The 17,221-nt window shown below is 46.7% G+C and overlaps 1 protein-coding gene across 1 annotated transcript in view; it reads right to left on the bottom strand.

Annotated features, from left to right (window-relative positions):
• Window positions 1-17,221, bottom strand: part of scrib (scribble planar cell polarity protein) — a 47,557-nt gene that overhangs the window by 21,933 nt on the left and 8,403 nt on the right. Inside the window, 19 exon segments of the mRNA XM_086020640.1 lie at window positions 77-157; window positions 745-1,077; window positions 1,529-1,606; window positions 1,684-1,773; window positions 3,312-3,374; window positions 4,468-4,836; window positions 5,568-5,759; window positions 5,829-5,954; window positions 6,466-6,593; window positions 7,234-7,400; window positions 7,489-7,688; window positions 7,804-7,922; window positions 8,652-8,796; window positions 9,109-9,183; window positions 9,271-9,334; window positions 9,802-9,858; window positions 9,965-10,054; window positions 10,957-11,035; window positions 11,771-11,888. Of these exon segments, the coding sequence (XP_085876766.1) occupies window positions 77-157; window positions 745-1,077; window positions 1,529-1,606; window positions 1,684-1,773; window positions 3,312-3,374; window positions 4,468-4,836; window positions 5,568-5,759; window positions 5,829-5,954; window positions 6,466-6,593; window positions 7,234-7,400; window positions 7,489-7,688; window positions 7,804-7,922; window positions 8,652-8,796; window positions 9,109-9,183; window positions 9,271-9,334; window positions 9,802-9,858; window positions 9,965-10,054; window positions 10,957-11,035; window positions 11,771-11,888 (2,574 nt within the window).

Below are 17,221 nucleotides of genomic sequence, written 5' to 3'. Positions count from 1 at the left end.
CATAAAGCAAGAAAAGTGAGACGGGGTGAAAATAAAGCAAGAGCAAAGCCTTGCAAAAGTTGCTACGACGACTCACAGAGATGACCCGGTCGCCGATCCGAAGCGTGCTGTCTCGGTGGGCGGCTCCCCCCTCTGCGATGCGAGAGATGTAGATCCCCTAAAAGCAAGACAAGCGCATGTCATTGAATAAGTGCCGCCGCGTCCTCGGCAGATTGAGCTGGCCAGACTGAGCACCTTGAACAATCGTCCAATCGAATGTGATGAAACCCGAGCGAAAGAAAGTCTGTCAACACAGTTCACAGTCGTACCTCCCCCCCCCCCCAAAAAAAAAAAAAGACTTTTTTTTTTTGCACTTGCAGCCGGACTCGCCTCCAATCCGAAACGCTGTCTCTCTTGCTTGAGTTTGAACACTGGCTGGCCCCCAGAAACGCCTCGACTACCCCGTCCGTTTACGGTGAACCTATCATGTGTCCGGGGCTCGCTATTCATATCTCCGTCTCCCTGGCGACGGCCGAGTAACGCCGTGGGCAGAAGTGGAGCGGCTCAATTTTTTTTTCTTTTTTTGGGGGGGGTGTGTGAGTGACCCGGCCTTCCCAACGACCCACGATCGACACAAACTGAAGCGTTTCGCTCAAGATTGTCCGATTTTGTCCGATTTTTTCCGATTATTCCCTTCCCCCAATAAAGGGCGGCAGACACACGGCAGAATCGAGGTCAGTCGTAAAGACAATCCGAGAGTCTCACCGTGTCGCCGGTGCGGTACGGCGTGGATCCCTTCCCCCCGGCGATGCTGAAGCCCAGCCCCCTGTCGTTGCGCACCAGGCAGGCCGAGAGGCGCTGCAGGGGTCCTAACCCGGCCCCCTGCCCGTGGCCGCCCTCGCCGCCGAAGGCCAGCCCGCTGCTCCGCCTCTCCCGCGGGAAGTAGTCGTCCTCGGGTCTGAGCGGCGTGGTGGTGATGGCGTTCTCCGGCTCCACCATGCGCTCGCGAAGCACCGTCATGGAGACGGCGGCGCCGGAGCCGCGCAGGGCCTCCACGGCCGCGTGGTGCTCGGCCTCGTGGAGGTCCACGCCGTTCACCTGGAAAGTTCGGAAAAGTGACACATTTTCGCCTTGAAGACTTTTTTTTTTTATCTTTAGCTACGAGGGATGTAACGATTCACTCAAGCCTCGATTCGATTCGATTTTCAGTTCCCGATTTTCGATTCGATTTTTTTGCTAAAGCTTAACTTGATCCACACGTTCAAAACGTGCTATGCATCGGGAACGAAAAAACGTTTCAAAACATCATTTTCTAGGTGAAGTTAATCAACCCGATTTTCCATAATCAAATCGATTAATCGGGACGAATAGATGCTAAAATCGATTTTCGATGGATCGTTCTACAGTTCGGTTCAGTCGTATTTAACTTGAGAACTTTTTGCTTTTAAACATTTAGGTACATACATGACACATTTTAATCAAAGCATTATCTAAGTGGTTGTCGCCGTATTTTAAGCGCCGTATTAATGAATGTCGTGCACTGTTATACCTCTAGCAGCTTGTCTCCCACTTTCACTCCTGCTCTGGCCGCCGGACCTTCTTCGGAAACTCTGGAGATGAAGATCCCCTGAAGCCAAAGGGAAAATGACATTAAATACATCGGCAGCGCCCACTGGTGCGAACTGTCGGGCAAGTTGGTCTGACCTCGTCGTCCCCCTTATACGGCGTGGAGCCTTTGCCGCCGGCGATGCTGATGCCGAGGCCGCCGCTTTGCCGCAGGATGGTTAAGGTGTGCTGCGAGGTGATTAGATTCAGATCAAAGCCTTTCGACTCCGGACACAAGCGCGACCGTCTGCGCTTTTGGAAGCTCTCGTCAGAGGGATTCGTGTGCGTGATATCAAGGAGTCAAAATTGTGACATGCACTACTCACAAAAAGTTTGGGGACATTCCGTTCGTTTTTGGGTGAAATTTCAATGTGTCAGTCGTTTTTTGCAACACGCCGAATGGCAAGGGTTCACAACACATTTGATGGATGGCCCGACCGATATGGATTTTTTTTTTTTAAGGCAGATGACAATTCCGATATTTGACAGGGAAAAAAAAAATGCGGACAACCGATTAATCGGCCGATTAAATAATAGAAAAAAAAAAAAGACTTCCGTTTTGTTCCCCTTCTGAACTTCAGGTACAATATTTAACTATTTTATAATACTTGGTCCGTATTAAATATTTAACTTCCGAAAAAAAAAATTTAAAAAATGACAAAAATAAATAGATTTCCATCCACTTCTGTTCCTTTCGACTGATGACGCCTGTTGTCAATTAAGTATTTTTTGCAAAAAGTACTGAAAAATTGGCTGTTGACTAGGGATGTAACAATTCATTGAAAATCGATTCGCCCCGATTAATCGATTCGATTAATCGAACATTGAGTTGATTAACTTCATCTACAAAATGATGTCTTCCCATTCCACATTTTGAATGTGCAGAACTGAAAATCGAATCGGGGCTTGAGTGAATCGTTACATCCCTAGCAGTGTTGACAAGTTTAGAAAAGGTCAAATTGAGTTCACCTGTCACGATTATAGCGCATTTTAGGTTGATTCTAGAAAGTCACCGCAAAGCCTGATATCCTTCTTTTTTTTTTGTGAGTAGTGTAAATATAAAAACCTAACCATGTATTTTCACAAGCCATGCATAAATAGGAAGAGCGTAAAGAAGGAGTCAAGAAAAGCGTGTTCTAAGACTAAAAAAAAAAAAAAAAAAAAAAAAAAAAGAATAAAAGAACCATGCTGTGAAAATCCATTCGACATATCCAAAAACCAAAACAACGAGACACTAAAGACACACAGTGAGACACATTTTTACTCTAATCATTCGATTCAAGAGGAAGTCTGCATTCATCCGAGAGGGGGGGGGGGGGGGGGGGCTGTTGTTGTGCTTCAGTGTGACTATCTAAGACAAAAACAAAATCGGCGACGCCCCGACCGGGTCGTCCGTTTGCGGGGCCGAGCAAGCTGTCGACAAGCCAAGCAAAGCAGCGGAGCAGGAAAGACGGCAGGGGAGGTGGCAGAACGTGAAGCTGCACGTAGAATCCCGTTTTTTTTGAAGGGCAATCTAATCCGTCAAATGTTTATTTTTCTCTTATTATTTTTTTTTTTTTTCAACAATACAACACAAAAAATGGCGAACCAAAAATCACTTCCTCCGCATTCAGGTTCTGCCACACTCGGGGGTCGTCCGGCGACGTGATCGGCTTTGATGGCGACCCGGATTTTCGGCGGCAAAGGAGTGAGACAAAAGAGTAGACGGGAAAGCGAAGGTTACAGACCTCTTCCTCCTCAATTCGAGCAGGTTCAATCAGCAGATTATTGACTTGATCAAATGACACCCCCTGTTAGGGACAGGAACCAGCGACAAGCATGCGGATTAGTTAGGCCCCCCAAAAAGACAAAAAAAGGCTCGCACTCACTCCCAAAAGCTGAATCAAAATTAAAAAAAAAAAAAAAAGGAGGAGTCCTTGACACTTTTTAGGAGACTGCGGCGCCAAAGCGCGCTCGCAGCGTCCCAGCCACCACAAGTCAGAGACCGAGAAAAAGCAAAAGCGGGCAAGAGGAGGCCCAACGGAAAAAAATAAATAAATAAATAAATAAAGCTTCCGTTCGGGAATGCGGGGAGGCGCCCAACAACGGCTTTAGCGGCAACTGAGGAAAAAAAAAAATCGGAAAGCGGTTCTCATCTCGGCGTGTGCCTGACACGCATCCTTTGCAATCAATCAGCAAACTCTCATTTCACACACACAAGAACCACAAGAACAGACACAATAGAAATTCATTTCAATTGAAAAAGCTCTGACGTCTCATCAATCGGATGCCGCAGCTTGAATCGAGTCCCCCTTTTTTTTTTTTTTTTTTTTTTTTTCTTAACTGCATTCTATTATTATGAGTATTTATTTTTGGGGAAAAACTTCCATGGAGATAAGAACTGAGCCCTGTCACTGAACCCCTCCAAAATGAATTGATAACCGTCAACGCGCACCACAAGGTGGCGGCAAAGCACTACTTTTGTAGAAATTCGGTACCAATTTTCCCCGAAAATAGGAAACTTTGAAATTGCCTGACGGAATTTCCACACAAAAAAAAAAAAAAAAGGCAAACTCAATGACAGAAAGATTGCAGCTCTGCAAACACGCTGATTGATCACCAATTTGAGGAACGTGAAAAATCAGCGGAAATCCGGCAAACTGTTGCTCATGTGACTTTGTTGGACACACACGCACACGCAACATACAAAGCGCGGTGAAGTGACGCCATTGGTTAAGAAGCCGCGGCCGCTGGCGCGGACGCTGAAAAGTTTAGTCAGCAAAAAGACTCGGCCTGAAGCGGCTCGGGGACGGACGGCCGGGTTGGGGGCTCCCATATCATTTGCGGTGACTCCCGACATGGGAGGATTTGGATAGTTGGCAAACAAATATGATGTCATCCTACCTTGACTTGACTGCAGTTGACGTGATATCGGCTGTCTTCCATCTCCGGCGCGCCCTCGTCCTCCTCCTCCTCCTCGTCGTCGTCGTCGTCGTCCTCGTGGCGGCCGTCCCGCTCGTCCTCGGCGGGCGGGGCCAGGCCGTCGGGGTTGAAGCCCTGCAGCAGGGCCGCCACCGTCTCCGGCTTGGGCAGCTTGTTGATCTTGAAGTGCTTCTTGTAGTGCGGCGTGTCCTTCCGGATGAGCCGCTGCCGCTCGGCCGGCCTGTCGCCCTCGTCCCCGTCGTCCTCGTCGCTCCTCTCGCCGCCGTCTTCCTCCGCGTCGTCCTCCCGCCCGCGGCGGATGATGGGCTCCTCGGCAAAGTGCACGGTGGGCTGCAGGAAGAACGAGGCGCAGGTTTTCCGAGTTTACGGACGGAGAGGCGTAGCGCCGGGGAATTTGGATCGATTTGAGGATATGCCGCTCCCTGGTGGCCAAGGTGCAAATAGGCAGCACGGCGCCCATTCAATTCTCCCGAGGCGCAAACTTTTTTATTAACGATGGTACTTTCTATTTCATATGTGTTCGCGTAACATAAAGTACGGTGGATTTGCTTATTTAAAAAAAAAAAATAGGCATGTTCCATACCACTATTTTTTCCAGATTGATGAGTATTCGCTCTACTTACTTTTGATACAAAAAAATTATAATCAATAACACAAAGACGACAGAAAATTGTGAACAAAGAACTCTTTCGTTCCGATGCACGTAATGGTTCATCGGTCTGTAAAACTACCCTTTTTTTTTTTGCCTTAAGTATCGGTGGCTGATATCGATAGTCAATACCTTTAAATAATCGAAATTATATGACACCTGCTATCTGTACTAAAAAAAAAAAAACGATGCCTTTTTCGTGGCATTGGAACACATTAATGGGCACAAAAGAAGAAACTGTTTCAACGTAAAAAATATAAATACGGTACAAATAAATGTCTTTTATGCAAGTTCCGTTTGGCGCAAACAAAATTAGTCATAAAATAAAAGATAAAAAAAAAGGTGCGAATGTGCCAATTTTGTAATCGTGTAATAATCGCAATTGACTTTCGATGAATTGCACAAGCCCTACCTCAACGTACTCCACCTCCATCTCATCCAGGTCCTCCTCCTCCTCCTCGCGATGGGAGTGGCCGTCCACGAGGTCGTCCCTGCGGCAAGGGGCGGCGACCTCTCGCCGCTCGTCGCGGGAGGCGGCCGACATCGTGCTGTCGGACGCCTGCGAGTCGTGGCTCCGGTTCGAAAGGTCGCTGAGCCGTTTCTCCTGAAAAGCGCAACGCATCGGTCAGGGAGAGCGGACGGGGGACGTCAATCGGCGAGGCGTTTACCTTACCTGCACATCCGAGGAGTCGTCATCTCCTTCGGGCCTGGACGTCAACGCTTCGTTCCGTCGGTCCTCGATGACTTTTTTCATCACCTTTAGCTCGCTGGGATGAGGCGTGGCTCGACGCTGAAGGCCCTGGAAAAAACACACCGAGTGGAACCACTTAAATAAAGGAAAATGTCCAATCTGCCAACTTATTGCCGATTTATGCCGATTTTTTTTTTTTTTTTTTTTTTTTACACATTGAGATTAAATCATTAAACAAAGCCAATGACATCCAAACGTTCCCCTCACGATAATCGTAAAAAAAAAATGTTTTTTTTATCTTTACACATTATCATATAGGACAAAAAATAATGACATTCAAACATTCCCACGCCGCAAAAAAATTGGTGGAATAAACTAATTTAATTCATTATATAAATATTTTTTATTTAAATTAATCGGCCGATTAATCGGGTACCGGAATTTCATTCTGCCACATTTTTTTTTTTTTTTTAATTTCTAAAAATGAAAAACATTTGAGCGTTTTCCCCCCTTTGCGATCAAAGTCAGCAAATGCCAAATTGTGTGTTATCCGCTTTAAGGCTAAAGCTAGCATCTTTGTATTAGTGACCCGCCGTCGTTCCCGTTCCCGTTCCCTCACCCTGCGCTCGGCCGCCGCCTCGTCGTCCTCGTCCTCGTCCTTGGTCTCTTCCTGGAACTGAATGACCGACACTCTGTTCAGGTTGCTGTCCGTCCAGCTGTCGTCCACGCTGTTCTGCAGCAGGTTCTCTGCGGACAAGGGCGCAGAATAAAAACAAACAAAGAGACTGCATGCAAATATCTGATTGATCGGTCTTAGTAAAAAGACCTTTTTTTTTTAAAATAAAAAAGCACTGCATAATATTGTACTTTCTAAAAACATACAGTAAATTAAGTTACAACTGGACGCTTTCAACCTAACATGGTCTAAATGGACAGAATATGTTAAACCTGTAAGAAGTGATGTTGTTTAAATACTTTTTTTCTTTTGTAGAACAATGGCGGTCCCCATGCTCCTCGGTCGTTTAGTTCATTATATTTGTAAAATGGAAAAGCAATGAGGAATTGTTTATATTTTTCTAATTGATTCATTTTCAATAAAAAGTTAATTAAAAAAAAAAAATAAATAAATAAATAAAACAACATACAGTAATAATCCATTTTTGCCTCAATTTAATTCCGCGTGTGTGTGTGCACACTGGCCACACGGGGGCATCGTAATCCACAGTAATGTCCGCAGAGGATAAAGACTATATAGCTTTTAAGGTTTTGGGCATCTTATACAGTGTTGAACTTTTCGACCCACGTGGAATCAAAGTTTGATTGTGGCAAATCACCACGGCACGCAAATCCGCGACATCTAACGAAACGAGGCGTGCTTCTTTCCCACCGAGGCTGGGCGACGGCTGCTGAGGCAGCAGGTAGCAGGTCAACACTTTCTCCCCCGTGCGCTCGTCATCCTCGGTTTGGAACTTGAGCATTGGCTGCGACTGGTTCTCTGCCAGCCACATGGCCTTCAGGTTGAGGTTGGTCAAGGCAAAAGGCAAGTTTTGTAATCTTGGGGCCCCCAAAAGAAAAAGAAAAAGGGATCAATGAGTAAGCACAAGTCCATCCAATCGGATGCTACTAGCGAGCGAAAGGTCACCTGTTGCCGGCCACGTCCAGCACGTGCAACTCGGTGGCGTCGGCCAGCTCGGCGGGCAGCTTGGCCAGCCGGTTGTCCCGCAGCGACAGCACGTTGAGGCCGGCGCAGCCGCCCAGCTCCTTGGGGGCGGCCCCCAGCCGGTTGCGGTCCGCGTTCAAGTTGGTCAGCTTCTTCAGCTTGCCCAGCGAGCGAGGAAGCGTCTTCGGGAGGGAGCGGGGAATGGGGGGGGGAAATCATCCGCGAAAAAAAAAAAAAAACGCTCATCGTCGAGACGCGGCGAGCGCATGTTGATACCGTCCGTCGGCTTCGGGTTACCTGGAGGAGGTTCTCGGTCAGGATCAGCTCGGTCAGGTTTTCACACTCTCCGATGGAGTCGGTCAGGTGGGTCAGTCTGTTTTGGTCCACCTTGAGGATGGACAGTTGCTTCAGACAACCTGGGGGGGGGGGGGGGCAAAACAACCAAATGAATCAATACATCACATATTCTGTTCTGATTCATTAGCCGAGCAGCAAAATGCGCTCCTTTCGAGCCATTTTGTCTTCTGTCGGCGGAAAATGACATCACAGCCGCTCACGGCCACTGTTGTCTGAATCGGAGCCGTTGATTGGTCGCAGTTGCGATGTCATTTTCAGTTCCACATTAGACAAAATGGCCGCCCCCGGAGAGGGCTACAAACGGGTGGATTAACACTTATTCCGCAAACGCAAGATTTATCACAACGTCTCAACGAGCGGGCTCGCATAGAACTTATTCTTGAAAAAAAATCATGTTTGCGTTGACTCCTTCTTTAAATATCTAAAAATTCATGATAATCATACACAACGAAAAAATGTTTTTTTTTCCACTGCTAGTGTCACTTTTGGCTAGTACATGGACCTGAAACTGGATTTTGAGGATATCAAATAAATTCTCAAAAAAAAAAAAAAACAAGTCTTGTCACTTGCTAATGGTCTGTAATAGCCACAATCTTACAGTAGGTGGCAGTGCTGAGCAACTAATTGACTGGCTGACTTTGAAGGAAATGATTGAAAGAATCGGCATGTCTGCAAAAACAAGCTATTCCCCCTTTTTGCTTTCACAAAGTATTTATTCCTGGGCCTATATTTTGCTGATTTTGTTTTGAGCAATCGTCACATGGAAAAGTCACGTGGACTTTTGTCACCTATGCTGTCCGGAACCACTTCCAGCAGGTTCTGCGTAAGCAGCAGGTCGGTGAGGGCCAGGAGGCCGTCGAGCTCGGAGGGAAGCTCCTCCAGACGATTCTCCGACACGTCCAGGCACACCAGGCGTCGGAGGTTCCCTAGCTCCTAACAAACAAAAAAAAAAAACAAAAAAAAAAACAAAAAAAACATTTCTTTTCTCACGCCAAGGAGTTGTCATGCGAATGCAAATTAAAAACTTTCCTTCAGCGCAGCAGTAAAATTAGCCGCAGATGATAAAGAACATACGGCATGTGAGCACTGTTACCAGTCTACATGTGTTGCTGCCCCGCTTTTGTTCAGCGCACTGACGCTAAGCGTTATAGCGCCGGAACATAGATGCTATTTAGCATTAGCGTTAACCTAGCAGAATGAAAGGCGTGAATAATGTCAACGTCGACAGTGTTGAAACAAACTCACGGGTGGCAACGAGGACAACTGGTTCCGGTCCAGCCAGAGCTCTCTCAAGTTGGGCAGTGCGCCGAGTGTGTCCGGCTGGGAAAGTTGGGCAAATACGAGTTTGCTGTACGTCTCGGGAGGCATTTTAGCATGTGCCGCGTGTTAGGCGCGGTGGGTCATTACCAACACTTCCAGTTCGTTGCTGCCCAGGTCCAGCTGTTCCAGTTTCACCAGGAAGGACAGCGACCTGAGAAACAAATAAATGAGCACGTGTGGAAGCACGCACTCACAACGTGCGCATTTATGTCATTAAATTCCCGATGCATTTATTGCAATTCAATTGTTGATATAAAACGTGACAATGAATTATTTGAACAACTGACAAACTCATATCACGCATTTAATGAGAATAGTCATAATATTCAAATTATAATCAAAGTATTCCCATTAAAATAAATCCGATGATTAAAACGGTAAAAGCAGATTTTTTGGAGGATAAAATCAGGATAGTGCCAGCTTTATTTTATGGAAATAAAGACGCAATCATTTCTGACGGCGACGAAAGTCCGAACAGTAAACTACATACGCATTTGAACAATGTTTAGGCCTCATCTTTGGCTCTTGCATCCCATTTAAAACTCAAATGAGGCCCTTGAGCACAAACCGGCGTCCGCCCGCCCCCCCCGAGCATGGAAATCATGGGGCGACACCTACGCGGGCAGACACTTGAGCAGGTTCTCCCTCAGCTCCAGCGTCACCAGGTTGGCCAGGCTGCGAAGAGGAGAGGTCGGTTAGTCAGATGGCAGCCGGGTCTGTTCATATGGGGGGGGGGGGGCCAGTCGAATGGCAGCACCCGCGAACGAGCGTGCGCGCATACTTTCCGATGTCGCCGGGCAGAGTCTGCAACGACACCTCGTTGAGCGCCAAATGAGCCAGCGCTCGCAGCTGAGTGAAACCATCGGGCAATCTGTGGCACAAAGAAAGAAGGGGGGGGGGGGGGGGGCGTCATAGTATTACCATCCGTACGTTTGCATTGGCTTCCATAGCAGGTACATCACAAGTTGTTGCGGCCATCGCTCAACTAAGACTAAGGCTCCTACGGGTAAGGCTTCTGTTACCATGACGACCGGGGGGGGGGGGGGGGGTCAGAGAGCGGGGTTGCGACAAGGCGAGCGACTCCTGCCGGCCCAGAGCGCGAAAAACAAATTGTCATTTGGAGTTTAATCAGGGAAAAAACAACACTCCATAATCTCGTCCGTTAGATATAACTACTTAATCAAGAATATGTGTGCGCGTTGTTATACTGTCTGTCTACATTGGTTTGCTGCATCGTTTGTGTTCAAACCATTGGTTAAAGCGCCGCAACATAAATCCTGCTTAGCATTAGCATTAAGCTAGCAGTCTGGCAGGCTAGGCTATGTGGCTGTTTAAAGCAGATAAGGTGAGGTTTCTTTTCAAAGCAACAATTTGTATGTACACGGCTGTTGAATTCCAGGTTTGACGGAGAAGCGGCGACTCCAGAGAGCAAACGATTTGCGCCAGCCATAAAAGCGACTTTTGGATAATAACCCTTCGATTTAATGCAGGGCTTTATGTGTGCATTGTGGCATTAACGCGGCGCTTACCGTCAGGCTCTTGTTCAATTATTGCACACAGGATTTCCTGTGTGGTGGAGAGCTTAAAAGCACCTCTGTGTATATACTTCGTATCGAGCGCATTCCCTGCGTTTAAGACACGGAGATGTGTAAAAAAAAAAAAAAAATAATAAAAAAGTCGCGGCACATCGAAACAACTCGGACAACGCGGCGGCCGTTTATTGCCTCGCTGCAGCGACCGGGCCCGCTTCGCTCGGCTCCGCGCTCGGCTCACCTGGAGAGGGGGTTTCCACTGAAGTCGGCGATCTCCAAGGCCCGGCAAAACTTAATGCTCTCGGGGATCTCGGGAATGTCTGCCGGGAGGACGGAGGAGGAGCAGATATGTTATGAGCAAAAAGCATTTCATGTTGCCGCTAAACACAACCAGATGGCCTGGCGCCGGGAGTGTCACGGGAGAGGCCAAAATCGGAGACGGTCGCATACAGTGAAGCTATACAGGTGCCATCTTTGCTCATGAATTTGTTAACCCCCCCCCAAAAAAAATAACAACACGTGTGATGTGGTTTTTTTTTTTATAAGGAAAATAGCACTCTATTAAAGTACAATGTAAAACAGAGAGTAACAATTAAAAAGAGTGTAACGGTGGGCTGCTCGATTATGAAAAAAATATGAATCATTTTGGTAGTAATTGAAATTACGATTATTCAAACGACCTTTAATTTTTTTGTTATTTTTTTTAGCAAAAAAAAAAAACAAGAAAATGTTTTTTTACGTAAAAAATATAAAGACAAATAAATGTCAGTAAGTTCTTTTTGGACGCAACAAAATTTATAAAATGTGTTATTATAAAATTCCCCAAAAAGTCCAAATGTATAAAAATTCAAGTATGATTTCCTCATGTAAACAGACATAGTGCGTTGGAATAAATTAAATGTCGGTATAAATGAATATTAATAATCGTTTTTTTTACGATGGTGCCAATTTTGTAATCTTGAAGTGTAATAATCGGAATTCTAATTGAATTTCAGTTAATTGCACAGCCCTAGTGTAAAGATTGAATTAGTGCATGAACACAAAACCAAATGTACCATTTCTGGATATGTCCAGCTCCACCAGCTGCATGAAGTTAGCCACTTCGGGGGGCAGCCTCTGGATCTCATTGTCGCTCAGGCCCAGTTTCCGGAGGTTCAGTAGTCGAAAGAAAGGCTGCAGAGGATGACACACAGGATGTCACACGTCGGTTCATAAGACCCAAAGTTCAGGCAACAAGAACAATAAAGAAATAGAAGGGGAAAAAAAAAAAAGTTGTACTGTTCAGGATGTACAGCGTGCATCTCGGGTCATTTCCTGTTCATTCCTCTCACTGCTGAACTCAAAACATCAATACAGGGGGAAGCCACAATTGTCGAGTCCAAAAACAAGCCAATTGGAGGCTTTCAATCGACCATAACCGCCGTTTGCCGCCACGCTGCATTGCGGATTTTGAAGCAAACATTTCTACATTGCACAAACACTGGCCTACTTTACAAACAGTCACCTTGGACACATTTCGCAACTATGAACACATCGGTGTTCGGTTTTTTTTTGTGTTTTTTTTTTTAAATACCTCTGCTAGTCCGAATTTGTACTCGTCATGTTAGCATTAAGCTAGCAGAATTTTGTGAGTCGAAATGATAAAGTGTGCCGTCAGCTTCCTCTATCAACCCCAGTCAAGAGGCATCCACAGAGGAGCCGGTGTCCTCTCTAAACGCCAAAAGCACCACTCGCGGTTGGGATTTGTATAAAGTCATTACCCCCCCCCCCCCCCCGATGATTTGCTTGGAGTCTGGATGCTAATTCCAATTAAACCAGAGGTTGTCAACGCAGACGACAGCAGATTTTTTTTTTTTTTTTTTTTTGTTCACCGATTTCACGGAGGGCGAATCTTGGTGTAATAAAATTTCCTAAGGGATCCGAACATGTGTTTGGGTCAGATAAGAAAGAAAAAAAAAAACTTCTTTCACGAGTGCTGTTGGTACACAAGATGATGGAGGGGCGTTAGCCGGACGATTACGCCGGCGATCGACTTTGTGACAGACATTTCCTGCTCTCAAATGTGGCTGTGGCTACATTCCGCAACCGACGGACGGGCGGGGAAATGGGAAAAGGAAGCGAGGCGGACGGTAGCGCACCTGAGACAGACATAGATCGTGGCCGGGCGTTGGCTTGTTATTAAGCGCCAGCATCGAGTGGCGGGAAGAGGAAACGGGAGACTGGAGCAGCCAAACAGGTGAACAGACAACTACAGCCACATTAAGAATCGATCAAACTGGCCCGATTTAAAGTTTGCAACACTGATATTTCTAAAGTTGTAAAATAGAATGCGATGAAAGCTTTTTTGTTGTTGTTGTTTTTTGGCATAACAGCGGGTTTTCAACCAGAATTTCACTGACCCGAATGAACCTCAATGTTGTTCCGAGCAAAACCCGCCACCCGGGCTAAACCAATCATCTAATAAAAGAAAAACAGCAAAAAAGCTTTGCATCAGTGCATTCCTCAGCTCGCTTGGTATCATCCATGCGTCATTAGGGGCCGTAATAACATTATGAGCGCTCACGAACACAAAGATGGCCATTCACTGTGAATTAAACACTTTAGGCTTTCGGCAAGTAAATACGTTGCTTGAAAATAACAACAACGAAAAAAACATTGAGAGTTGAATGTCCCGGCATCCAACTCAAACAATGTGGTGTTTTTATTCGGTATTTTTTATTTTAAATACGGGTCAGTTGAAACGTCAAAGTTAGTGGTGGGATTTAGTGGACCGCCAACAAAGCCACATTTTCTCCGAGTGAGGCGGCATGTCGGCGCGAGCTGCGGAAGTTTTACAGCGCGGCTCGTTTGATTAGGGAGGAGGTGACGACGTGAATTGGGGGAGGTGAGGGGCGTTGAAGTGTCAGCAGAGGGCAGCGTGGGGTCCCCAAGCCGCCATGTTGCTATTTGAATAGCAATTTTCAAAAATATCACAGGCGCATTTTTTCAACATGCAAATCATCAATAAGCCTTTTATTTTTGGTTATATTTCGGGTAGTGCTGTCAAAAGATTAATCGCGATTAATCTCATTTTTCAACTACATTTTTTACGACGTTTTAAAACGTTATTTACTTGAGTAAAATCTAGGGATTCATGTGGAAAAAAGTACATTTCAATCCAAAGACTGTTCTAATGGCTTACTTTGATCCTTGAATACGATTCTTTTCCTGTAAAATACAACAGCTGAACGATACACCAAAGATGTACAGCAAATATGGTATTTGAATTTGGCTGTGCAAAGTGTGCAAATTATTCTGGATTTCTCAAATGAGCCGTCAAGTAACTTTTTAAATAAGGCTACGTAAAAGTCTGTATTTGCGATTAATCGCGATTAATCTTTTGACAGCCTTAATTTCGGGGTTAAACTACAAATATAGGCACTTCTACAAATAAACATTTTAAAGTTGCCCATTATTGTAAAAGTTTCGCCATGAATAGCGACGGTCACAGTTTGGACGTGCTTGTTCTCGCCTTCCGCTTTTGAACGCTAGCATGTTGCATTTCGCGGACGAGGGAGATCGCCGGCGCTGTAGGTCTTCACATCAACACTCAGCAGTGTTTACAAATTCTCAAGCTTTTCCTTGGATGAGCCCCGCGGGAACGACGGCACTCGGCGCCGCACGTGCGCACGTGAACGCGGATTAGCCTGGAAAAACGTCGGCGAGGGAACCGTAAATTCACACAGTGGAATGTTTGTCGAATGGCTCCCACACGTACTGGTTTGGAATCAGCTATCCAGGAAGGAGATTGTGTGCTACGGCTCGACAGTATGCTCTGCTCAACGCTCTGGTCACAGAGGACGCAGTGTTCCAGTGAAGGGAATCCGTTAGACCTTTAACACACACACACACAAAATGTGTAATCAAAGACACGATGAACGGGCCCTCGCAAGGAATTCGGCCCAAACATACCGGAGCGGCGTACCACCAAAATGGCTGACTATTCAATTTCAGGCATGGGTCAGGGTTAGGGTTCTTGTGTCCTGTTATGACAGATATGTCAGGACAATCAGTGAAACTGCTGTCATTGGCTAACTTTCCTGGGCGGTGAGTTTTGGTGAATTGTTTTGAGGACCCCTAAATATTGCGAATTGGTCACAGTGCGAACGCCGATCCAGGGGTTCCACTGTACCTGCTTAGGATCGAGGCTCATTTGGGTGAAGTTCCTTGTAAGAGTCGGGTCAAGGACAGGCATGGAAATTCTCCCATAAATGACCGATCCACCCCAAAATGGAAGACTTAGAGGTTGAACTTTAAGCCAAATTTCCCGTGTAATTGGCGTCGGGGGAATTTTTTTTCCCCTAACTTTCCAAGGCAGTGAGTTTTAGGGAGCCCGAATGAACCTGCTACTGACAAATCTTGCGGTGTCAATGGTATCAGCAATCTTCGGAACCCAGCAATTATTTTCTCGATGTATCCGCATGCTTCACTTCCTGCGCAAGTCGAATTCTGATTCACACATTCCCGAGGCTCCAAATCCTGTGGCAAATCCTGGCGTGAGCCCGCCCCGCCCCGCCCCTCCCCGAACCGTCCGTCCGTCCGTCCAATACTAAGCGCTCCGCGGCGATGCAGCCTAGCGACGCACACTGAAAACAACAATGCAGCAGCGGGAGGAGGAGGAGGAGGAGGAGGAGGAGGAGGAGGAAAGGGACGCACATGCTTCTTGAAACAGGACGGGACTCCTCACGGGGACATGGCTGACTGGATAACTTGCGCTGAGTGGACTATTGTCATCTCCACGAATGATCCCAGACACGCACATTAACAAAACAGAGCAGGTCAAAAAATAGTTTTGGCAGAGTGGTTACAGGAAGTAGGGTGGGAAAAACACTTCCGATTTCATTTAGAAATTGCGCGTGAATGCTAAAGAGCCGATGCATCGCTGAAATGCCGACGGAATCGGTCAAGAGAGGATACTTGGGAGTTTTGGGGTGAAAATGTCGGGGGCTTTAGGATGTGATAAACAGTTCCCAAGACATCTCCAAGATGAAGGATTTGAAGTGCAGAGAATAATAATAAAAATCAAAGCCCTCTGGGTTTTGCTCTTCGGCATTCACACAATCAAATGAATGCCACCCTAACTCCTCCTTTTGCTCCTCCCCTCCGGGTTCCCTCCATTTTCTTGGGACCAGGGACAAAAGCCAAACCACAGTAGACTGTCAATCTCTCTCGCCGACCAGCCCCCCCCCCCCCCCCCCCCCATCCTCGGCCGGGCTAGGGCAGCGCGGAGCGTCGAGAGGAGGACTGCAAATGAAGGGATTGGCCGCTTAAAAGCAGCAAGTGAAGATAGGGGAACAAAGGCAGAGACCGGCTGATAAACAAGGGAAGTTGTTGAGAGAGGTGGATCATTAATAAAAAAGTAGACTCCCGCGGTCCAAAAAAAAAGGCTTCGGTCGTTGACCATTAAACTGAAGTGAACTTTAATCTCCAGTCCGTACCTCCGCTTACGAGTTAAAAACACACATGTATGAAGGTGCTATAGTCACACGACGAGTCAAACCAGTGTCTTTGGGCGGCCATTTACCAAACAAGCGCTTGCGTTTCATTTAAGTGGCACTTTCGACCACGGCCGCCTTTATCCCACTGCAGTCGCTCTGACGGGCCACACAGCGGGAAGGGCGTGGCGAAGCCGACCTGACTGCCGACCCCCCCCTGGACGTAGTTGGACATTTTCGTGGGTCAAAGTAGGGCTGCGCTGTATAGACCATACACACGGTAGACTGTATCATTTTTGGATGCCGTAATTATGATGCGTAATATGAAAGATGCCCTCTGACACGCCAAAGTAATTTCCAGCCAATGTGCTATAAATAGACCAGCTAATCCAGCAGCGTTGCCGTATCGGGGGGCTAATCGCTGCTTTGGTGACTAAAAAAACGGTCGCTGCGGCCGAGAAGTTGGCACCGGGGCTTTTTTGGGACATCGCGTCCAAATAAAGTCGGTCAGCGCTGCGGATTTGCTAACCAAATGATATTCAAAGCAGCTGGAAGGGCTTTGAACTTTGTCCCGCCGCCGGGGCTGTCTTTTTTTTTTTTTTTTTAATCACCTTACAGCGGGCCACGTCTCACCTGACTAGGGAAGGATTACGCAAGACGATCAATAGCGTATGACGGACTGCTTTTACAGGAGACAGAAGAGGGGAATGCACAACGAGTCTAGATGATAAGGCGCTGAGTACGCCAATATAAGAGTTCCCGTCACCGGGTCCCATCCCGGACGTCTCGTTGGCTATGTTTGGCGACATATAGTAGGCTATATAGTTCTTGAAAAAAAAGTCCGCTCAAAATCCGGTGGACCTTTTGTCATAAATATTCGACAAATAAATGATGACTTTGTTCAACAGCGTCCGACCGGGAACGAGTTGACGTTAGCCATGCTAGCTAGGAACGTCGTCTGCCTCAGTATCGAGTCGATAATCGTAAACGTAAGTGTGATGTGTTGGGTCTACTGTGTGGTGTTGTTGTGAT

The sequence above is a fragment of the Filicampus tigris genome, chromosome 21 (genome assembly GCF_054856515.1).
Source record: "Filicampus tigris isolate MCC_2025a chromosome 21, RoL_Ftig_1.0, whole genome shotgun sequence".
In the NCBI taxonomy this organism is placed as follows: Eukaryota; Metazoa; Chordata; class Actinopteri; order Syngnathiformes; family Syngnathidae; genus Filicampus; species Filicampus tigris.
The sequence above is the reverse complement of the archived record's forward strand: the minus strand, read 5'-3'. Positions and strand labels throughout refer to the sequence as shown.